Below are 25,258 nucleotides of genomic sequence, written 5' to 3'. Positions count from 1 at the left end.
GCTGTGAAATAACCTATTGTGATTGGTGGATCCTTTATTGTCAATTACAGTGCCTTACGACAGTATTCGGTCCCTGGAAATTTTCAACCTTTTCCCACATATCATGCTTCAAACATAAAGATACCAAATGTAAATTTTTGGTGAAGAATCAACAACAAGTGGAACACAATTGTGAAGTTGAATGAAAATTATTGGTTATTTTAAATTTTTGTGGAAATTCAAAAACTGAAAAGTAGGGTGTGCAATATTATTAGGGCCCTTTACTTTCAGTGCAGCAAACTCACTCGAGAAGTTCATTGTGGATCTCTGAATGATCCAATGTTGTCCTAAATGCCTAATGATGATAAATATAATCCACCTGTGTGTAATCAAGTCTCCGTATAAATGCAACTGCTCTGTGATAGTCTCAGGGTTCTGTTTGAAGCACAGAGAGCAACATGAAGACCAAGGAACACAACAGGCAGGTCCGTGATACTGTTGTGGAGAAGTTTAAAGCCGGATTTGGATACAAAATGATTTCCAAAACTTTACACCTCCCAAGGAGCACTGTGCAAGCGATCATATTGAAACAGAAGGAGTATCATACCACTGCAAATCTACCAAGACCTGGCCATCCCTCTAAACTTTCATCTCAAACAAGGAGAAGAATGATCAGAGATACAGCCAAGAGGCCCATGATCATTCTGGATGAGATCTACAGCTGAGGTGGACAGTCTGTCCATAGGACAACAATCAGTCGTACACTACACAAATCTGGCCTTTATGGAAGAGTAGCAAGAAGAAAGACATTTCTCAAAGATATCCATAAAGTTTGCAACAAGCCACCTGGGAGACAAACCAAACATGTGGAAGAAGGTGCTCTGGTCAGATGAAAACAAAATCGAACTTTTTGGCAAAAATACCAAATGATATGTTTGGCATAAAGGCAACACAGCTCATCACCCTGAACACACCATCCCCACTGTCAAAAATGGTGGTGGCAGCATCATTATTTAGGCCTGCTTTTCTTCAGCAGGGACAGGGAAGATGGTTAATTGATGGGAAGATGGATGGAGCCAAATACAGGACCATTCTTGAAGGAAACCTGTTGGAGTCTGCAAAAGACCTGAGACTGGAACTGAGATTTGTCTTCCAACAAGACAATGATCCCAAACATAAAGCAGAATCTACAATGGAATGGTTCACAAATAAACGTATCCAGGTGTTAGAATGGCCAAGTCAAAGTCCAGATCTCAATCCAATCGAGAATCTGTGGAAAGAGTTGAAAACTGCTGTTCACAAACGATCTCCATCAAATCTCACTGAGCTCGAGCTGTTTGTCAAGGAAGAATGGGCAAGAATTTCAGTCTCTCGATGTACAAAACTGATAAAGACATACCCCAAGCGACTTGCAGCTGTGATCACAGCAAAAGGTGGCGCAACAAAGTATTAACATATCTATCAGAAATCTCATGCATTAAGCTTGTATTTTTTGCTTTGCTTGTTTTTTGGACATAGAACATGTCACTTCTTTCAACATTTTTTCAGCGTTTTTCACCCATTGAATTGAATGAAAAACTGCACCAAAACCGCACCAAAAACACAGCATATGCTGCATTTTTGTGACAGCTTCTTTCCTGACAAGGACTCACATTTTGCTGCAGAAAAAAAACAGTGGGAACGTTGGAAACTCTATTCACACGAAATTGCCTTATGTTGAATCATATACAGTGCCTTGCGAAAGCATTCGGCCCCCTGGAACTTTTCAACCTTTTCCCACATGTCATGCTTCAAACATAAAGTTACCAAATGTAAATTTTTGGTGAAGAATCAACAACAAGTAGAACACAATTGTGAAATTGATTGAAATTTATTGGTTATATTACATTTTTGTGGAAATTCAAAAACTGAAAAGTGGGGCGTGCAATATTATTCGGCCCCTTTAACTTAATACTTTGTTGCGCCACCTTTTGCTGCGATTTAAGCTGCAAGTCGCTTGGGGCATGTCTCTATCAGTTTTGTACATCGAGAGACTGAAATTCTTGCCCATTCTTCCTTGGCAAACAGCTCGAGCTCAGTGAGGTTGGATGGAGATCGTTTGTGAACAGCAGTTTTCAGCTCTTTCCACAGATTCTCAATTGGATTGAGGTCTGGACTTTGACTTGGCCATTCTAACACCTGGATACGTTTATTTGTGAACCATTCCATTGTAGATTTTGCTTTATGTTTGGGATCATTGTCTTGCTGGAAGACAAATCTCCGTCCCAGTCTCAGGTCTTGTGCAGACTCCAACAGGTTTTCTTCAAGAATGGTCCTGTATTTGTCTCCATCCATCTTCCCATCAATTTTAACCATCTTCCCTGTCTCTGCTTAAGAAAAGTAGGCCCAAACCATGATGCTGCCACCACCATGTTTGACAGTGGGGATGGTCTGTTCAAGGTGATGAGCTGTGTTGCCTTTACGCCAGACACATCGTTTGGTATTAGGGTTGAGCGAAACGGATCGGACAAATTCAAAAATCGCCGACTTTCGGCAAAGTCGGGTTTCATGAAACCCGACCCGATCCTAGTGTGGGATCGGCCATGAGGTCGCCAATCTGCACGCAAAAGTCGCGTTTCATATGACGCTTTCAACGCCATTTTTCAGCCAATGAAGGAGGACGCAGAGTGTGGGCAGCATGATGACATAGGTCTCGGTCCCCACCATCTTAGAGAAGGGCTTGACAGTGATTGGCTTGCTTTTTGCGGCGTCACAGGGGCTATAAAGGGGCGTGCAGGCCCACCGCCATCTTACTTCTGCCGATCTTAGCATAGGGAGAGGTTGCTGCAGCTTCATCAGAAGAAGGGATATAGTTAGGGAGGGAAGATTAACCCCCAAACTGCTTGTGCTGTAGCGATTTCCACTGTCCAACACCACCTTTTTTTTGCAGGGACAGTGGAGGCTAGATTTTTGTGCATCAGCTCTGTAGCTTATTAGGCTGCCCTAGAAGGCTCCCTGATAGCTGCATTGCTGTTTTCATGCTGCTGTGCAAACCAACTGCTTTTTTAAAAGCAAAAATCCTGTTGCTCCTTTCTGCAGTTATCTTGTTTATTTGTCCACACTTTTGTGTGCAGCAGTCCTTTTTATTGCTGCCATACTTGTCCTGAGATCATTGTAGGGAGATTGAAATTGTACTACAGTCCTTGTATTTTTTCATATATCTTCCAGCCACTTTCTGCCACTTACATTATAAGCAGGAGAACTTCCAGTTTGAATCATTGACATGTTTAAAACTGAATTTACCCACATATTACCACTGACCAGTTCCCTTCAACTGTTAGAATTATCATCAATTTCAGGTTGGTTTAATATATATATATTTGTTTATAATATGCCTACTGCATAACTGTAATTGCTTTATCACAGGTAACACCAATAGTATATTTGCCTTGGATTATATCAGTGGCGCTTTAACTCTGAATGGGCAGCTAGACCGGGAAAATCCTTTGTACACATCAGGATTCATCCTAACGGTTAAGGTAATTAAATTATATAATTATTATGGTCTATGGTTTCCATGGCCATTAAAATTGTTTTCTTTTTGTGTTCTATGATTTTCTTTTATTAAAGGTGAAGATTGAAGCATTATATTAAAAATGTATTTTTTAATAAAGGAGAATGTGACAGTACGAATGTCTAAACAAAGAGAAATCACAGGATTCAGAACATTATTCTAAAGCCATTTATTGGTATAAGCAATTTTATAAAGTTTTACTGTTCATTTTGATTTGTTTTATATCCAAGTCCTGTGGTCGGTTATTACACAAAGAGCCTTAGAGAATAAACCGGTTCCTATACCATATGAGAGGGAGTTCTGATAGCAGCAAGTACAAAGTTGCATAGTCACTGTGAAATGAAAAGTTACTCAACCTTCTAATATGCTTCTTGCCAAAAACAATTCTAACGATCACTTATAGCCATCACTTTCTTCTTTTGGATGAAATGTGTCCGGTTCATGTGATGATCTTTCTTAGTACCTTAGAGCTCCATTACCTGTACTGTAGGGATCTTTATATGTGTGAGATCATCACATGACAAGAACAGATTTTGTTTCTGCAATTAAAAAATTAGGACACCCAATTGCTGACTTATCTGTTGAAATTGGTACTAAATTATATTAAATATGACAAGAATTACCCTTGAGAAGAAACTTGTAAGTATTTTGTTGTGGCTATATCATCACCACTTGTTTGTACTTTAGCTCTTTAGCTTAATGTTCTTATTGTCACGTGGTGGCTTGGGACGGGGGCATCTACCTGATTACCCCGGAAGGTAGAGACGCCGGCGTCACGTACCTTGCTATGCTCCTATCTTAAAACTTATTTGTTCCTTCCCCCACACAGAGAGGTGGGAGGCTGAAGTGTATAGGATTACACTAACAAGACAGACAAGGAAGACAGACAGGAATGAAAGAAAACAATAGTCATACAAATAGACTCACAAAACAACAGGATGGAACACAGGGGAGAGATTGGTAGGAGAAACCATATAGGAGAGGATGAGGATAAGCATTCAAACCAACTCCATGCAAAAATCTACTGAACAACTCTCCAGCTGCCTACTCCAAACATTGAATTTCTCCTCCAACACCTAACCAGAAAGTAAGAAATATCACTTTCAATTCCTAAGGGTACCGTCACACATTGAAATTTTCATCGCTGCGACGGCACGATTCGTGACGTCGCAGCGTCGTATAAGCATCGCTCCAGCGTCGTAGACTGCGGTCACACGTTGCAATCACGGCGCTGGAGCGATGCCGAAGTCCCCGGGTAACCAGGGTAAACATCGGGTAACTAAGCGCAGGGCCGCGCTTAGTAACCCGATGTTTACCCTGGTTACCAGCGTAAACGTAAAAAAACAAACAGTACATACTCACCCGTCGGTGTCCTTCAGGTCCCTTGCCGTCTGCTTCCTGCTCTGAGTGCAGCCGTACAGTGAGAGCAGATCGCAGCACCGCTGCGCTCTGCTCTCACTTTCCGGCCGGCACTCAGAGCAGGAAGCAGACGGCAAGGGACCTGAAGGACACCGACGGGTGAGTATGTACGGTTTGTTTTTTTACGTTTACGCTTGTAACCAGGGTAAACATCGGGTTACTAAGCGCGGCCCTCGCTTAGTTACCCGATGTTTACCCTGGTTACAAGCGAAGACATCGCTGGATCGCTGTCACACACAACGATCCAGCGATGTCAGCGGGTGATCAAGCGACGAAAGAAAGTTCCAAACGATCTGCTACGACGTACGATTCTCAGCAGGGTGTCTGATCGCAGTAGCGTGTCAGACACTGCGATATCGTAACGATATCGCTAGAACGTCACGAATCGTAACGTCGTAGCAATGGAAATTTCAATGTGTGACGGTACCCTAAGTGCCAGTGGCGAGCATATATACTAGAGGGGAGTGACTAACACAGAACAGCTGAGACAATTCAGGTTGGAGAGCTCCGGAAGATCAGCTGAACTCATTAACCTTTGCATTGACAGAGCTAAGAAAACTTGCGCTATTTAATAGAATGGTGAAGCAGTTCTATGCAGAGCAGAACTTCTTGTGACCAGACATTGCAATCTTCTGGCCCCTCTATGTCGTGGTTTTCCCATGACACTTATATGTAATATTATTTATGTAAAATAAATTTAATTCAATTACTCTACCTATAGTATGTAAATAACTCTACAGGAGTCATAGTAGTGGAGCCATATTGTCCCGGTCAAGATATGTAATGTGCTATAGAGAGGGAAAAAAACACAAAATATCAACTTATTTGAGTACTTGATTTATCATATATTGAAGCAAGGTATTTATTAAAGTGAATATGTCATCAAGGTTTTGTTATGTCATCTGAGAGCACCATGATGATGTGGGAAGAGAGCCTGATTCCAGTGATGTGTAACTTTTGGGCTGTTTTGGTGTTTCAATATAATCAGTGTTTTATAATCAGATGATTATCACTAGAGGACAAGCTCTCTCATGCCTCTTAGTCCAACCATTCCTCAACCACTGATCAGCAGCTATCTGTCAATATATGGTGTACACATGAAGCTTTCAATCAGTGATGTGGAAGGGGTTACATAGGGCTCAACATTTTAAACTCTGCTAGATCTGCAGCAGAGAAAACTGTGATTCTATCATAACTGTTGCTTCTAGTAAATATAGTTTTTAGTGATGAGCGAATATACTCGTTACTTGAGATTTCTCGAGCACGCTCGGGGGTCCTCTGTGTATTTTTTAGTGCTCGGAGATTTCGTTTTTCTTGCCACAGCTGAATGATTTACAGCTATTAGCCAGCATAAGTACATGTGGGGGTTGCCTGGTTGCTAGGGAATCCCCACATGTACTTAAGCTGGCTAACAGATGTAAATCATTCAGCTGCAGCGAAGAAAACTACATCTCCAAGCACTAAAAAATACTCGGAGGACCCCCGATCATGCTCGAGAAATCTTGAGTAACGAGTATATTCGCTCATCACTAATAGTTATACATTGCTGGAATAAAGGTCTTTGTCTTTACCTCAAGCTGCTGTCAGAGTACAGAGTAAAAACCTACTGACAGATTGTGTTTAAGATTGGGGTCTCTGATGCCATTCTTGATCTAAAATGCATAGGAAGCCCATTTATTTAAACAAAAAACTTTTTTTTTCCTGTTATGGAAAGTGAAATCCTTGCAAGTAATTGTCTATTCTAGATTTGCACTTTTATACCAATTTCTGCCATGAATTATTATAAATTTGTTGGCTCTTTTGCTAATTTATTTCCATTTCTTAAACTATGAAAAATTTAAAAGATAGCACAGGAGATCAATGAATCACATGTTAAAATGTAAGATCTTTTTACATAATTCTGCTGCATGGCCCATATTAAATCCTCAAAGTAATTAGTATAGAATTATGGTATAATTGCAGCACTCCAAACATGCTAAAATATTATTTTGCATTAAGGAGGAAAAAATAATTCTTCTGATGGAACTAGTATATTTTGAGTGAGCATTGACGCATGACGGTATTTAATCACTGATCCACCTGCATTGCAAGAACTATTATGGCTTACCCCTCAAAAGGATTTGCAAGCTTTTAATTAAAATCAATAAGTTGGGTCTGTTACTTAAAAGCATTATGAGCTGTACTTGGTATTGGAACTGTGGAGCTCACCACAAATCAGCGGCTATTTAGCAGTCCTATTGATTAGACCCGTCCCAGGCTAAGCCAAAAGGTGTCGAGATCATTTTTCAGTTTTAGAAGGGGCACCAGTCTTGTAGTACTAGAAAGTGACACATAATTACAGCACTTGACCTCTGATAAGATTCGCTCAATACCCCATTATCATCATAGTGGTACTTGAGGTGCCTAGGTCTTTCATTTTCTTTCTTTAATTGGAATAAAGGAATATAAGGTACTGTATCTTCTTCAGTGGAACAGAACATGTTGTATTGTGACAGAAAACAACAGGAGCATCCTATTAAAGACCTTTCTCCTTATGAAGTTGTCTCGGTCAGTGACAGGGTCTCGTTTATGAAAAGACCAATTTGTCAGCCCAGCAGGGAGGACAGTTTGCCCTTTAGCTACTCTGTATTTTCTGTCTAAAAATATAGAAATCTGTAGTACATATATTACCATAGAGTGAATTGTCTGAAAAATATATTGAAATATTTATGTTGTATTTTTCCTTCAGATGTAGCATTTTTTTTAGTAATTGTTATTATTATCTATTTTTATTATCTTAAATCTAAAATGCAACCTTGGTAAGAGAAAAAGCCAACAATGTCAGTTGTAAGAGTTGTCTATTACGGACTTCTTCAGAGTATAATGCAGTTTATTTTGTGCTTTACTTATATTTTACTATTTTAAGGGAACCGAATTGCTGGATGATCGAAGCCCTTCTGATGCCACTGTAAAAACTACGTTCAATATCCTGGTGATTGACATCAATGACAACGCTCCGCAGTTTAATAGCTCAGAGTACACCGTCAGCATCCCGGAGTTGGCCCAGCTTGGGTTTGCACTGCCTCTGTATATTCAGGTACAAGATAAAGATGAGGTAAGGGCTAACACATTCATACACTTCTTAAAGATCCTTTTTTTTAAAGAGCCTAATCAGTGAACACAAGATAAAGGATATATCAATATTTAATAAAGATGGTTTGAAGATGGCACTTAGGGTGTCCTCCTATGGCATTCACCCATAAAGTACAGAACGTCTTCTGAGCGGAAAACACCAAAAGAATGGACATTTTTTTTAACTTCTTGGTCGTTTTAGAAACTGCATGTGGTAAAAAGATGTTCAAAAGCCAAAAATATGAACAGCAAATTGTTTTTTAAATTCAAATGCCCATTTTTTTTAGCATTTTTTTTCAGGCCTTTATTCTGTTATTTTCACACAGCTTCCTCCTTGGAGTCCACCAGAAATTGACATCTTGTATCCATACCCTAACTGTGGTTTCGTGACTATTTAAAAATAAATACATTGGTTTGCCATATTATTATTATTTTATTATTATTATTTATTGTTATAGCGCCATTTATTCCATGGTGCTTTACAAGTGAGGAGGGGTATACATAATAAAAACAAGTACAATAATCTTGAACAATACAAGTCATAACTGGTACAGTAGGAGAGAGGACCCTGCCCGCGAAGGCTCACAATCTACAAGGGATGGGTGAGAATACAGTAGGTGAGGATAGAGCTGATCGTGCAGCCATATTGTTTTCTTACAAATATAAGAGACAAATGCTAAATATATATTCTATTTATCAGTTCTTTTTACCTAAGTGTGGAGTGATGGTGACCCCAGTCCTCCTGTAACCCTACATAAGCAATAAAAGTGAACCACTCATCAAATAAACTATTCTTATTCTGCTGCCAGTGTTCTATAATTGTAGTAGTAACATTCTGAAGATGTCCTTCTCTGATATGGACCCTGGAAGCATAAAAAAAATATATAAAGTACCGTAACTAAATCTAACTGTAAAAAGTTAAAGGACTGCCCCAATCCTTTCCAGAATTATACAGTCCTGGAATTGCAAGGTAGCCTCGGTGGCATGCACAGGAAATCAGTTGCTCTGGCTTCCTCTATATCTGTGCACTGTGCTAATGAGTAAAACCGCTTCACTTTTATAGTTGTACTCTACTTAAAAATGGTTTTCCTCTAAGGGCAGATGCAGATATTTGAGACAAAAGGTCGGATTATACTAATCGCACTCTGATCAGAGTTTGATCAGAGTTTGATCAGAGTTGGATCTGTATTTCTTGGATATGGTGGATTCAAAAAAAATTATCCATCTTCTCCTTTCAGTCCATCCATGAAAAGCCGAGTGCACTCCCATGTTTTCCACGGACCCATAAACATGAATGAGCAATTGCCATCTGATTAGTGGAGGCAAATTGTGCATGCTGCAATTTTTTTTCCTCAGCCCTGTTTTTAGTAAGGGACATCATTACACGCCTTAACTGTGTAACACTATGGTGTTGGTTTGGGCAGGATATACTTGATGACAAAATGTAAACCTATATTTTTTCCATCAGTAACACTGTACAATTATTGTGCTTAATAAATATATCGCTAATTTCAATAATTTAGTGAATTACATCCTATAAAATGACAACAGTTGTTTTCCAGATTTGTACATCTTGTTTTTTCACTTTTTTTTTTTCGAGTAACTGATGATGCATTGTTTTGTAGTTTTCTGTTTTTCTGAACATGATAGATAAGTAATTACACGAGACACATCTTATTATTCACAGCTCCTGTGTAGTCTTTTCCAATCTTTCTTGCATTCCATGTGGGCCTTACTTCAGTTTTCTCATATATAGTTATCTCCTAATCCTACCCTCTGTGGCTTTCTGTCTACTTAGAGGCCTTGGTGACCAGGCAGTATTTTCAAGCTTAGAGATCCCCACTGGTTTGCCTCCTGTCCCTTTCATTTTGCTGCTCCACCACTCTGTAGAGTTGTATTGGGAGAGTTCAATATCAAGTTGGAAATTGTAAGGTAGAGAACTAAACTGGGATCTTGTTCTGTCAACATTGTTATTTTTGTTTTTAATCAACACTTTAGGTTTAATATGACAAGAGTGATTTATCTCACATAGAGAAAGAACAATAAGAATCTGAGACAAGTAATATGAAAAATGTACAAAAAAATCAGTATCAACAGTCTCGTTCCTTTTATTTATATTATTGCCGATCCCTCTGGCTGGCATCATCCAATTTAGAAAATTGTGACTTTCTGTGTAAAAATTCCACTACTATGCTTCGAATGTCTTCTCAGCTTATAGTGCATGTAGGAATCTAGAGCTTTCTACTATTTATTGTGACCATCATAAATCATATTTAATACATAAGTGTTGCAGGAAGAAATGTAAATCATTCATATTCCTCACAGGTATTTTTTAAAATGACCCGTCTGCTGCCAGTGAGAGTTGAGGGCTAATTGTTCTAATTAATTTGACTGGAACATGTGGCAGGAGGCTCTGAGTAGATGTCAGAAATCCCACACTCAACAGGCAGCTTCTGCCATTCAGGCCTTGCTATTTTAGCATGCTGCTCAGGTCATTGTTAAGAAAATTCAGGCTAAATTTCATAGCAGGCAAACAGGAGCATAGTGGCAATTTGCTTTTTTTTCTTATGAAACTTGGAGCTCTAGGCTGTGTATTGAAAATTATTCATTTTTTCATTGTGTTTTATGTTGGAAAATTATTATTTACTCTTTTATATACTTCTATAATTTACAACAACTTTTTCTATATAGAAAATGAATATATAATCCATACCACCTTGCTTCCTTTGCTAACAATCACATACAGTAAGCTCTTCAACTTAAATTTTTAAAGTGACCCCTCATCTTTGGAATGAAACGTGACTTTACATTTTACATGTATATCCACCATATCTGGTTCCCTTTGTTTTCCTCCCGCTGCTCAAATTAGCTTTCCTTTCTTTCTGCTTCCAAAATGGCTGCCACAGTGGCAAAGAAAGTGCAGAGGAAAAGCCACATTCACACGTTCAGTATTTGGTCTCAGTGTTTTGTAAGCCAAAATCAGGAGTGGGTGAAAAATACAGAAGTGGTGATGTGTTTCCATAATACTTTTTCTCTGATTGTTCCACTGCTGATTTTGGCTTACGAATACTGAGGTAAAATGTTTCTGGCCTTTCCTGTTAAACAGGACAGGGGAAGTGTGGTATAAACTTACCGCTGTAATCCCCATACCACTGCAGTGGCCATCTTGGAGACAGGAGGAATGAAACTCTGATCTGAGCAGAGGAGGCAAACATAGGGCACCAGGTAGGGTGATTATATATGAGAAACCTACAGTAACGTTTCAGTACTAGGGTCCTTTTACGTCTTTTATTGCCATATATCAGTGTTCCCCAAGTTCGGTCCTCAAGAGCCACCAACGGGTCATGTTTTCAGGATTTTCTTAGCAATGCCCAGGAGAGAACTCCATAATCTAGACAGGCAACAATTCCATCACCTGGGCCATACTAAGGAAATCCTAAAAACAAGACCTGTTGGTGGCTCTTGAGAACTGAAGTTGGGGAACACTGCCATATATATTTATCAAATTTCCATTTTAGTAGCCATGCACATTTTAAATTTGTGCAATTTTGATATTATAGGTGTTGGGTGTCAAGTTCCTGCTTCTGTACAGGGGGAATCTCGAGCCATCTCCGCTGTGGTCTCCCATTCTTCTCCAGCCGCAGTGGAGCCTGCTCAGCGGAGACATCGGTCCCGGCGTCTGACTCAGGCTGAAACTGGGCGACTGGTTACTACAGTTCTTCCAGGCTCTGCCTTTGTAGCCAGCGCTGTTCAGCAGCAAACAGATCTTTCTGGGACTAAGTCCTGCTTTTCCCATACTGGGCATGCCCACGGGACAACCTCCCATTGGAGGTCGGGGGTCACATGCACAGGTCCTGAAGCGGTTCCTGTTAGACCACTAGGAAGGTCCTTGAGTGCTAAAACTATAAAAGGTTCGCATGGCCACACGGCCATGCGCTAGTGTCAAACCTATGTTATGAGCTCAGCACCAGTGTGGTCATGGTTGTATGTGGTCAGGGTTTGGCTGAAATAAGCCCCTAGAATACCGGCACCTTCGGTGAGGAGTTTTGTGTATGTGGATTCAGGGCTGGCGTATAGCCATTAGAATTCCGGCTCCACCGGAGAGGAGTTACTTGTGTGCTATTCTGACTGCATGACCACTGTTGGCTCTATTATGTAGCTGTGATCTCCTGTGAGGGTAACAGGTTAACAGGGCACGGCGTTCTGTTTTCTTTGTGAATCAGTGAAGTAACAGAGTTTGCTTATACCACCATATAGTACCGCCTGTTACTAGCAGCGGGTTTCTCTCCTGCACGGTGGACCCCGGGTTGCGAACGCATCTACTGTCTCTAGTGTTGAGCATTCCGATACTGCAAATATCAGGTATCAGCCGATATTCACTGTATCAGAATTCCGATACCGAGTTCCGATATTTTTGTGATATCGGAAGTCGGAATCGGAAGTTCCTATAAGTTCCCAGGCATGTGCGGTGCGTATGGTTCCCAGGGTCTGGAGGAGAGGAGACTCTCCTTCAGGCCCTGGGATCCATATTCATGTAAAAAACAAAGAATAAAAATAAAAAATAGGGATATACTCACCCCTCCGACGGACCCGGACCTCAGCCGTGCAACCGGCAGCCTCCGTTCCTAAGAATGCAGTGAGTGTAGGACCTGCGATGACGTCGTGGCTTGTGATTGGTCGCGTGAGCGGTCACATGAGCGGTCACGCGACCAATCACTAGCCGCGATGTCATCGAAGGTCCTTCACTCTGCATTCTTAGGAACGGAGGCAGACGCTTGCAGCGGTGAGAGCCAGGGCCCGTCCGAGGGTGAGTATATCCATATTTTTTATTTTTATTCTTTATTTTTTACATGAATATGGATCCCAGGGCCTGAAGGATAGTTTCCTCTCCTTCAGACCCTGGGAACCATCCAGGATCACTTCCGATATTTGTGTCTCATTGACTTGTATTGGTATCGGGTATCGGTATCGGCGATATCCAATATTTTTTGGATATCGGCCGATCCAATCCGATACCGATACTTTCAAATATCGGAAGGTATCGCTCAACACTAACTGTCTCATATATATATTCGGTGCATTCCGCCAACCCTAACAATAGGTTTGTGGGTTTGAGATCCACAGCATGTAAATTTATGATGCAGATGTAGGTACAAGTTTACCTTTTATCTGGTAAAAGGTGAAATGTTTGACTTCCCAGAACCTCCTTCACAATGATATCCACAACAGTATATACACTTGCGGATATATTTGCAGGACATCCACTGCTTGACGTCCAGAGAACAAACATTATGTAAGAACGTAGCTTAAGGCTAAGATCTTATTAGGAGTATTTGGTGGCTTTTTTTTCGGCTGTGTATATTAATGAACAAAAATTACAATGTACTACAGTTCCAGCAAAATCTCTTGGTCACTGTGTTGTTTTATAATGCTATGGAAATCGACCTGCTATTTGATTTTGAAATCTGCAGCATGTCAATTTCTCTTGCAGTAAAAATGCATTTTAGGATGCTGCCTTATAAATCAGACTGAGATCAGACCACAGTGCATGTACTGTCCCCGGCTCTCACAACCTGACAGCTGCATAGAAATACATAAAGCTGTCAAGCTAAGGTCAGGAGAGCTGCCAGCCAGTACATGCACTGCGGTCTGATCTCGGTCTGATTTATATGGCCGTCTGACTGCACCCTTATTTGCAGATTTTCCCAATCGAAATGAATAAGAAACAGAAAATTTTTCATCTATTTATTTATTTATTTATAAATTTATATTTAAACATGACATACTATTAAAGGGACTCTGTCACCTGAATTTGGAGGGAACAATTTTCAGCCATAGGGGTGGGGTTTTTGGGTGTTTGATTCACCCTTTCCTTACCCGCTAGCTGCATGCTGGCTGCAATATTGGATTGAAGTTCATTCTCTGTCCTCCATAGTACATGCCTGCGTAAGGCAATCTTGCCTTACGCAGGCTTGTACTATGGAGGACAGAGAATGAACTTCAATCCAATATTGCAGCCAGCATGCAGCCAGTGGGTAAGGAAAGGGTGAATCAAACACCCGAAAACCCCGCCTCTATGGCTGAAAATTGTTCCCTCCAAATTCAGGTGACAGAGTCCCTTTAAGTAGAGACAAAATCCACAACTGGCAAAAAACGCTATTAAAACGCAAGCAAAAAATACTCACTAAAACTGTAGTAAAAAATGTGAGTAGTTTAATTTAGCTAATTGGTGCGGAAATGCCGTGGAGAAGCTACAGCATAAAAAATGGACCTTTAAATGCATGAGTTAAAGAGGTTGTCCTCTTTCGTAAAAAAAAAAAACAAGCCATGCTTTACTCACCTTTCCCGGATCCACCACCGCTCCTAGTTGTCTGATATTGGCTGTATGTCATATTGAAAGCATGGCAGCCAAACACTGAGAGAGCTCTGCCCAAGTAGACGGAATGCCTCGCTCTGAGCCGATTAGCTCAGTGAATGGCTGCCACATTGCCAACATGATGACAGCGCTGCAACCATGCAACCAATATCAGACACTGGAAGTCGCGGTGGAGAGTCAGCACTGGACCCCGGGAAGATGCTTAAAGGGAAGGTGCCGCAATTTATTTTTTGTATTAAAAATTATTGTTCATATAAACAATTATTTTTAATACAAAATTAATTGTTTTAACTTTAATATATTTTTGATTACGAATTATTTTTTCAGCCACTGGGCGCCGCCATTTTGCTGTGCAGGAGTGTAAGAGTCCCAGCACGACCATGTCCATTTTGTGGTGTGCTGTGTGTGTCACGTGTTTCACCCACCTGTGGGTCAGAATCCTTCACAACATACAGGGCTCCAATCCGTCGCAAACACAAACAAATGTCCTCAAAGTCCGAGTTAAGTTTCAATAAAACTTTGCTTTACTCGTGCATCTTCATAACAGTTACAGTCCATCCATTTTCTCAATACATGAGTAATCCATCTCCTGCGTTTTCCCTGGTCTGCTTCCTCAGCTTTTCTTCCTGCACCATGGCTCCCAGGCCTGCAGCTTCCTGAACCATCGAGCTAGCTGATACTGAGTGCTCCCCATCCACTTTCCCCATCTTGGGTGAAAATTCAGGTTGCCTCTGCAATTCCTGTTCGGACCATAAGTCCCGGACGTCACGGGAGGTAACCCACAGACTAGCCACTGATTCTTCCAGGCTGCCTCACTCTCTTAACTCTACACTGTTGCTCTGTTCAGCTTTCTGTCACAACTCCTTCTAGAACAATTCTCCTCACACACTTGCTCTAGCTCCTCCCACTACCTGAAAATTACCTCAGGAAGGCACTCTCCCTGCCACTACACTCGCTCTGCCCCTTTCTCAACTGTCACTACTCTGACTGAAACCAGTTCTCAACACAATCTAATCTCCACCTCTACAGCGCCCCATTAACACTAACCTGTAACTACACTGCCATAACCCTTACCAATGATGACCTACCACTGCCACTGACTGTCCCTATTCCTGTCCCTAACACACAGATATCAGAACAGTGTCAGCCATTATCATACTTAACCCCTTAGTGACAGAGCCAATTTGGTACTTAATGACCGAGCCAATTTTTACAATTCTGACCAGTGTCACTTTAAGAGGTTATAACTCTGGAACGCTTTATCGGATCCCACTGATTCTGAGATTGTTTTTTCGTGACATATTGTACTTCAAGATAGTGGTAACATTTCTTCGATATTACTTGCGATTATTTATGAAAAAAATGGAAATATGGCGAAAATTTTTAAAATTTTGCAATTTTCAAACTTTGTATTTTTATGCCCTTAAATCCGAGAGATATGTCACAAAAAATAGTTAATAAATAACATTTGCCACATGTCTACTTTACATTAGCACAATATTGGAAACAATTTTTTTTTTTGTTAGGGAGTTATAAGGGTTAAAAGTTGACCAGCAATTTCTCATTTTTACAACACCATTTTGTTTTAGGGACCACATCTCATTTGAAGTCATTTTGAGGGGTCTATATGATAGAAAATAACCAAGTGTGACACCATTCTAAAAACTGCATCCCTCAAGCTGCTCAAAACCACATTCAAGAAGTTTATTAACCCTTTACGTACTTCACAGGAACTGAAACAATGTGGAAGAAAAAAATGAACATTTAACTTTTTTTTGCAAACATTTTACTTCAGAACCATTTTTTTTTATTTTCACAAGTGTAAAAACAGAAATTTAACCACAAATTTTGTTGTGCAATTTTTCCTGAGTACGCCGATACCCAATATGTGGAGGTAAACCACTGTTTGGGCGCACCGCAGAGCTTGGAAGTGAAGGAGCACCGTTTGACTGTTTCAATGCAGAATTGGCTGGAATTGAGATCAGACGCCATATCGCGTTTCGGGAGCCCCTAATGTGCCTAAACAGTGGAAACCCCCCACAAGTGATACCATTTTGGAAACTAGACCCCTTAAGGAACTTATCTAGATGTGTGGTGAGCACTTTGAACCCCCAAGTGCTTCACAGAAGTTTATAACGTAGAGCCGTGAAAATAAAAAATCGCATTTGTTTTCACCAAAATGATTTTTTCGCCCACAAATTCTTATTTTCACAAGGGTAACAGGAGAAATTAGACCACAAAAGTTGTTGTGCAATTTCTCCTGAGTACGTCAATACCCCATATGTGCGGGTAAACCACTGTTTGGGCGCACCGCAGAGCTTGGAAGAGAAGGAGTGTCGTTTTACTTTTTCAATGTAGAATTGGCTGGAATTGAGATCGGACGCCATGTCACGTTTGGAGAGCCGCTGATGTGCCTAAACAGTGGAGACCCCCCACAAATGACACCATTTTGGAAACTAGACCCCTTAAGGAACTTATCTAGATGTGTAGTGAGCACTTTAAACCCCCAGGTGCTTCACAGAAGTTTATAACGTAGAGCCGTGAAAATAAAAAAATCGCATTTTTTCTACAAAAATGATCTTTTTGCCTCCAAATTTTTATTTTACCAAGGGTAACAGGAGAAAATGGACCCCAGAAGCTGTTGTACAATTTGTCTTGAGTACGCCGACACCCCATATGTGGGGGTAAACCACTGTTTGGGTGCATGGCTGAGCTCGGAAGCAAAGGAGCGCCATTTGACTTTTCAATGCAAAATTGACTGGAATTGAGATCGGACGCCATGTCGCGTTTGGAGAGCCCCTGATGTGCCTAAACAGTAGAAACCCCCCAAAAGTGACCCCATTTTGGAAACTAGACCCCCCATGGAACTTATCTAGATGTGTAGTGAGAACTTTGAATGCCCAAGTGCATCACAGAAGTTTATAATGCAGAGTCGTGAAAATAAAAAATATATTTTTTTTAACAATAAAGATTTTTTAGCCCCCAAGTTTTTATTTTCACAAGGGTAACAAGAGAAATTGGACCCCAAAAGTTGTTGTCCAATTTGTCCTGAGTATGCTGGTACCCCATATGTGGGGGTAAACCACTGCTTGGGCGCACGGCAGAGCTCGGAAGGGAAGGAGCGCCATTTTGGAATGCAGACTTTGATAGAATTGTCTGCGGGTGTTATGTTGCGTTTGCAGACCCCTAATGTACCTAAACAGTAGAAACTACCAACAAGTGACCCCATTTTGAAAAATAGACCCCCCAAGGAACTTATCTAGATATGTGGTGAGAACTTTGAATGCCCAAGTGCTTCACAGAAGTTTATAATGCATAGTAGTGAAAATAAAAAATATTTTTTTTTCCCACAAAAAAGATTTTTTTAGCCCCCTAATTTTTATTTTCACAAGGATAACAAGAGAAATTGGACCCCAAAAGTTGTTGTCCAATTTGTCCTGAGTATGCTGGTACCCAATATGTGGGGGTAAACCACTGTTTAAGCGCACGACAGGGCTCGGAAGAGAAGGAGCGCCATTTTGGAATTCAGACTTTGATAGAATTGTCTGTGGGTGTTATGTTGCGTTTGCAGAGCCCCTGATGTACCTAAACAGTAGAAACCCCCCACAAGTGACCAAATTTTGGAAACTAGACCCCCTAAGGAACTTATCTAGATATGTGGTGAGAACTTTGAATGCCCAAGTGCTTCACAGAAGTTTATAATGCATAGTAGTGAAAATAAAAAATATTTTTTTTTCCCACAAAAAAGATTTTTAGCCCCCAAGTTTTTATTTTCACAAGGGTAACAGGAGAAATTGGACCCCAAAAGTTGTTGTCCAATTTATCCCGAGTACGCTGATGCCCCATATGTGGGGGTAAACCACTGTTTGGGCGCACGGCAGAGCTCAGAAGGGAGGGAGCACCATTTGACTTTTTTAGCGCAAAATTGGCTGTCGTGTTTGGAGACCCCCCTGATGTACCTAAACAGTGGAAACCCCCAAATTATAACTCCAACCCTAACTCCAACACACCCCTAACCCTAATCTTAACCCGATCCATAATCTTAATCACAACCCTAACGATAATCACAACCCTAACCCCAAAACAGCCCTAATCTCAACCCTAACCATAACCCTAATCAAAACCCTAAATCCAACACACCCCTAACCCTAATAGCAAACGTAACCCTAATCCCAACCCTAATCCAAACCCTAATCCCAACTCTAACCCTAACTTTAGCCCCAACCCTAACCCTAACTTTAGCCCCAACCCTAACCATAACTTTAGCCCCGTCGTCACAAAAAAAGTTCAATGTAACCTTTTTTTTGTACGTCGCGTCCGCCATTTCCGCGCATGCGTGGCCGTAACTCTGCCCCCTCCTCCCCAGGACATAGACTGGGCAGCGGATGCGTTGAAAAACTGCATCCGCTGCCCACGTTGTGCACAATTTTCACAACGTGCGTCGGTACGTCGGGCCGACGCATTGCGACCGCCCCGTACCGACGCAAGTGTGATAGAAGCCTAAGGCTACTTTTACACTAGCGTCGTACTCGGCCCATCGCAGTGTGCCGGGCCGACGTACCGACGCTAGCGTTGTAAGCGCCGCACAACGGGTGCAGCGGATGCTGTTTTTTCAACGCATCCGCTGCCCCATTGTGAGGGGAGGCGGGGGCGGAGTTCCGGCCGCGCATGCGCGGTCGGAAATGGCGGACACGTCGCACAAAAAAGTTACATGTAGCTTTTTTTGTGCCGACGGTCCGCCAAAGCACGACGCATCCGTCGCACGACGGATGCGACATGTGGCAATCCGTCGCAATGCGTCGCTAATGCAAGCCAATGGAGAAAAAACGCATCCTGCAAGCACTTTTGCAGGATGCGTTTTTTCTCCGACGCATTGCGACGGAAGCCAAAAAACGCTAGTGTGAAAGTAGCCTAACCCTAACCCTAGCCCTAACCCTAACCCTAAATTTAGCCCCAACCCTAGCCCTAACCCTAACTCTAGCCCTAACCCTAGCCCTAACCCTAACTCTAACCCTATCCCTAACCCTAACCCTAACTCTAGCCCTAACCCTAGCCCTAACCCTAACTCTAACCCTAACCCTAACTCTAACCCTAACCCTAACCCTAACCCTAATTTTAGCCCTAACTCGTCTTCTCCTGCCGGCCGGCAGATGGCAGCAGATGGCGGGCGCACTGCGCATGCGCCTGCCATAAGGAAAAAGCCGGCTGGCAGGAGAAGACAGAAGAGGACCCAGGGACACCGGGTGAGTATGTTAGGGTCCCCGAATCCCCCTATTTCTCTGTCCTCTGATGTGTGATCACATCAGAGGACAGAGAAATACAGATCGCTTTTTTTTTTTTTTTTGCGGTCACCGGTAAACTGTTAATTACCGGCGATCGCAAAACAGGGGTCGGTGCAAACCGACCCCGATCATGTTCTTTGGGGTCTCGGCTACCCCCGGCAGCCGAGACCCCAAAGATCTTACGGGTGCCGGGCGGCGGGCGTACTGCGCGTGCGCCCGCCATTTTTTCCCGGAAAAAAGATGGCGGCGCCCATGGGGACCCACGAGGAGCACCGGGGGAGGTAGGTAAGTATCGGGGGGCTATTGGGGGCCATCGGGGACCCTATTTCTCTGTCCTCCGATGTGCGATCACATCGGAGGACAGAGAAATTAAACGGCACATCGCGTTTTTTTTTTTTTGTTGCGACCGCCGGTAAACGGTTAATTACCGGCGATCGCAACTCGGGGGTCGGTAAAAAACCCCCAAATCATGTTCTCTGGGGTCTCGGCTACCCTCGGCAACCGAGACCCCAGAGAAAATCTGACTCTGGGGGGCGCTATTCACTTTTTCCACAGCGCCGTTAATTAACGGCGCTGTGGTTTAAGTACCCTTAGCGGCCGCTGTTAAAAGGCGTATCGGCGGTCGTTAAGGGGTTAACAGTGTCAACTATCATAAACTACACAGGGCACACAGCAAACACAAAAAGCACCCAACCTCATCAGGTAGGCATGCACAGGAATGCAGGGCTCAAACCAGCCGCCTGCATACAACATTTTACTAAATTATAAATAAATAATAATATTTTTTAAGAAAATGTAAACATTAATTATTTACATTTTTTCAATTGCTGGAAAAAAGGAAAAAAAAAAAAATTTATGGCACCTTCCCTTTAAAGCACGGTTTGTTTGCTTTATAACAAGCTACACCAGGGAGAGGGACTTTTTATAAGGGGATAACTTTTTATAAATTTCAGTCAGATCGCAGATCTAAGAGCTTGGACCATTGTCTAATTGAAAGTTCTATGGTGCCACATGGGGCACCAGAGCCCCAACAGTCATAGATAGAGATTTCCTTCACTGGATATTCCAACATGGTTTACATGCTTCTATATTGAATTATTTCAACTGTCCCACTGATAGGAACAAGTTTATCATTTTACTGAGGAAAACATCAAGTGAGTTGTCACACATGCAAAGAAATTACTTATCATTTATAGAAGCGAGGAAAAGGGCAGATATGGGAAAATTAGAAATACAGGGAATGATCCAGCAAATTGGCCATAAAGATAGAGAATCAATCATGTGAAGAAGAGATAAGCTGAAGTTAGTCAGTCTCAAATTGATCCTTTCTGTAACCGCATGAATGGAATTGAACAGAAAACTGTTAAGATAATTTAAATAGAGATTAGAAAGAAATGGCATAGCGTTGTAATGTGCAAATGGGCAAAGATAACTGCAAAGAAAATATGATAGCATAATGAAAAGTTCAGGAACTCTGCCTTTTTTCATTGCAAACACTGACACTAAAACTAAAAATACGCAGAAAATAAAAGTCAGCCAATGATCTTAAATGTATGGGACCTACAGTGGCATAGCATGAAGCTTGTGGGCCTCAATGAAAAATATCCAGCAAAGACCCAAACTATCACCAGTCTTTAATAGTATTGGTCTTCTCATATGGGCAAAAAAATGTTGGCAACTTGTTTACACTTAATTGTGAAACGAGTGTTTTTAAGAACTCTAGATAACATTGTATGATCCTATTCCTGAAACTCAGATGTTAACCTCTTACCATTCAACACTGATGACATTTTGCCACTTGGTATGGGTACTCTTTTTCTAAGGCTAGGGGCACACCGCTGTATTTACAGTTATCTGAATGGAAAAATCGGTCCGATTATGCTAAACACACTCTGATGACTTTCTGATCAGAGTGTGATACGATTCTCTCAGATGAGGAGACATGGAAAATAAATGTCTCCATCTTCTGTATTCTGTCAATCTGTGAAAACCGCACCGTACTCAGATGTCAACCGAGTGCGGTCCAATGTTTTCCATGGACTTATTAACTTGCATGGGAGTGGTTGATCCAAATATCGGATGCTAATGGTGCCTGCTGCGATTTTTTCCTCAGATAAAATCATACAAGTGCAAGACCCCATAGAAGAACATTGGTCCGGGTGTGATCTGATAGTTTGTCACATCGAATGAGATTGAAAATAGAGTCACATGCAAGAGACCTTAGCCCACAAGTTCCATGAGAAGGAACGGCACCATCTGTAAAATTAAGAAAGAATTCATGCATATTTTGATTTGTGTAAATATGAGAATAAAATATCATTATTGAGTTGAGATATTGTGCTCAGTAAGCTTCTTGACAGTAAAGTGTAATTTTCTGTCTTAATTTCAAAGTAACACTTCAGTCTTAATGACACATATTTGCTTACAACGTCTTTATCCTTGCTACTCGTGCAAAGAGAATGGCATTTCACTTGTGCAGATATATTTGATCGGACTTTAATTAAAAGGTAACTGTGCAGAAAACAGAGTGATAAAAGAGACACGAGTCTATTTGGTTTGATTTCCTGTCATTCTGTACAATAGATTAGAGGGGCCAAGGCTTATCTGAAAAACACCAAATAATCACATACATACACACACAGCCACTCAAACAAATGAGAACCTGTCTTTTTAAGGGCACTAAATTGATTTTGCGAAGTTTAAAGTAGCCATTAGATGGAATGTAAACATGGATTTTCTCTGATAGAGTAGCAGTTGTATATAACAGCATAACCATAGCCTGTACCATTCTCATGACGGAAACTTGGGGTTGTAAAGCGCTACTTTGGATTGCTCTATACCTCTAGGAAGAACACACTATTTTACTGTGACACTTGTTCTGCTCCATGCATGCAGCTTGTTAAAAAGGAAAAAAAATAAGTTAAAATTTCTTAAGCAATGTAAACTCTATATGAAATAATTTCTTTCGACCTGTTTGTAAAAAAAAAATTGATGAATATCACTCTTTAGATATGATCAACTGAAAATGTGTTCATGGCTTGGCAGATGTAGATGTTAGCAAAGTTGTGACCAATTGCAATCATACACTTTATGAATCCTTGGTCTACCATTAAAGGGGTTGTCTGTTTTCTACTGGTTGGGGATCTCCCTGGGATGGATGATTGAGGAACTGTTACATACTCTATTACATATTTTGTTGATCAGTTGTGTGGAGACACGGGGGGTCGCAGGGCAGGCAACCCAGTCTGCTTGCTGAAACTGCATGGACCAGGGATTGTCCCACCAAACTCCCACTCTTCCTTTAATGTGGGCATAACGCTACTCAGACAACACAGGGTGAGGGTAAAAGTCTTGGCAGAATCTCTGGCTGTCTCCCTCCCTGTCTCTGCATGTAAAGTATTTTTTTACTTCATTCAGTATTTCCTGAGTAAGAATGGAGATGAGATCAAGTAGCATTACTTGAATGTTTTATCTTAGTTTTTCCTCTTGTTTTCGAAGTCAACAAACTATCTGGCCTACACAATGCATATTTAACATATCAGTAAACATCACCAGTCATCAAGAGCACAATATGTTATATCAACTGTCAGCTTACAAGTCAATATTACAGTCTTACACAAGCAAAAGTCTATTTTCTTGACCAAACAGAGATTAACACTTAAATTCAAAAGTCAACATATAGTTAACAGTCTATTCTTCCTGGCTTGCTAAAAATAATCGGTCTGGTTAATTAATGTTATGGAACTGCAACACAGGACTAAGGTAGAAGGGGGAAAACTGACCCTGCACTATGACTAGGCTGATACCCTACAATGGAGTGGGCAACCCATTCCTTGCGAATACACCCACCGACGTTCCTAGGTTAATCTCAAGCAAAGACCTATAAATAGGGGGAAGGGGATCCCTGAACGATATAAGAACTGGGTAAAAAAACGGGTCACCTCCTAATAGAAGGCACAGAGAAGGTTGCAGAAACCAACTGAAAACAAAAACTAGACTAGCAGAACCAGAGGTCCCTGAACTGCACAAATTATACACACGGAAGACAAAGCAAAGCACCAAGCTAGAACTCAAGCAGATTAACACTGTTGTCCAGCAAGGACTGGGAGGCAGGCGCTGGTTAATAAAGAGTTGTAAAAACACCTGACTCAAGACCAACCCAGCACCAGAGGAAAAAGACCAACAGCCAGAACACCACAAGAAAATGGCGGAAACTAAGCAGATTCTAACAATTAAGATACAATGCTGAGTCTTCACAAGTTGGCTATAAAGTCCCAGGAATTTTTCTTATTTGTCATATGTGCTACTCTGAATGATTTTGATTGCAACAAATTCATCATTTTTTGGCCTCAGTCAAACAAAAGTATTGATATCTAAATTCTAAATCCATTTTGAGCACATATGTCTTCAAAAGCATTATGGAAATAAAACCACTCTATAAATCATTTATTTCTCCTTTAAATAAACTCTTAGGGTATGTGCACACGATGCAGATTTAGTGCAGAATTGGTGCAGATCTGCAGCAGAAACGCTGCAGAACTGCACTGTGATTTACAGTACAATGTAAATCAATGTGAAAAAAAAAGCTGTGCACATGGTGCAGAAAAATCTGCGCAGAAACGCTGCAGATTTCAAAGAAGTGCATGTCACTTCTTTTGTGCAGTTCTGCAGCGTTTCTGCACCCCTCCATTATAGAAATAGAATCTGCACAAAAAACGCACAAAAAATGCACTAAAAACGCACAAAAAACGCATAAAAAACGCACCTGCGGATTCTGCCAGGAGATGCAGATTTAGTGCAGAAAATTCTGCACCACATTTCCTACGTGTGCACATAGCCTTGTACATGCTCCACTGGGTGGAGATTGGCAAGATATGGCCAAAGCTAATTCCCCTTGAGATGATACTTCATACCTCAGAGCCTGGCATGGATTTTTCCAGGATCCTTGCTCGTTTGATTTAAAGGTTGTGGGGATGAAAGTTAGCTATTACAGATATGGTGGTCATGTCCTAAGGTGCAATACTTTTGGATTCATTTTTATGAATTTATATAGAGAGTCACCTATGTCTCCCTTATTCAATCTACTTGGGAGTTATTACTGAACAGATCTATACCTGATGTCCAAAAACATATGATGAAACTAAACTCCTATACGTTCCTTACTGCCAAAATTGCTATTCCAGAAGCTTGGAGGACTTCTTAGATTAACATTTGAGATTTGGTGAATGATTCCACCCCCTCAATTAGCATATATGTTTTCCTCCCCCTGTATTTATTGAATGTGCTTGCTTAACTAGAGCTGCTGCAGCCTGAATTCATGCATGATAAATACTGTATATATATACAGTATATTTATATATATATATATATATATATATATATATATATATATATATACACTCATCGGCCACTTTATTAGGTACACCTGTCCAACTTCTTGTTAACACTTAATTTCTAATCAGCCAATCACATGGCGGCAACTCAGTGCATGTAGACATGGTCAAGACAATCTCCTGCAGTTCAAACCGAGCATCAGTA

General features: G+C 41.1%; 1 protein-coding gene across 3 annotated transcripts in view; it reads left to right on the top strand.

Annotated features, from left to right (window-relative positions):
- The window catches only part of CDH23 (cadherin related 23), a 1,745,895-nt gene that overhangs the window by 851,796 nt on the left and 868,841 nt on the right, over positions 1-25,258 (top strand). For 2 of the 3 annotated variants that reach the window (XR_013214534.1, XM_077259280.1), the window contains exons 10-11: positions 3,385-3,497; positions 7,857-8,045. Coding sequence is in view for 2 of the 3 variants with exons in the window: in XM_077259280.1 (XP_077115395.1) it covers positions 3,385-3,497; positions 7,857-8,045 (302 nt within the window). In the remaining variant the exon portion in view is untranslated. Of the gene's footprint in view, positions 1-3,384; positions 3,498-7,856; positions 8,046-21,833; positions 21,995-25,258 lie in introns of those variants that run through there. The other variant, XM_077259282.1, reaches the window with a different exon arrangement.

The sequence above is a fragment of the Ranitomeya variabilis genome, chromosome 4 (assembly GCF_051348905.1).
Source record: "Ranitomeya variabilis isolate aRanVar5 chromosome 4, aRanVar5.hap1, whole genome shotgun sequence".
Classification (NCBI taxonomy): Eukaryota; Metazoa; Chordata; class Amphibia; order Anura; family Dendrobatidae; genus Ranitomeya; species Ranitomeya variabilis.
This window is presented reverse-complemented; position numbering and strand designations above follow the sequence as displayed.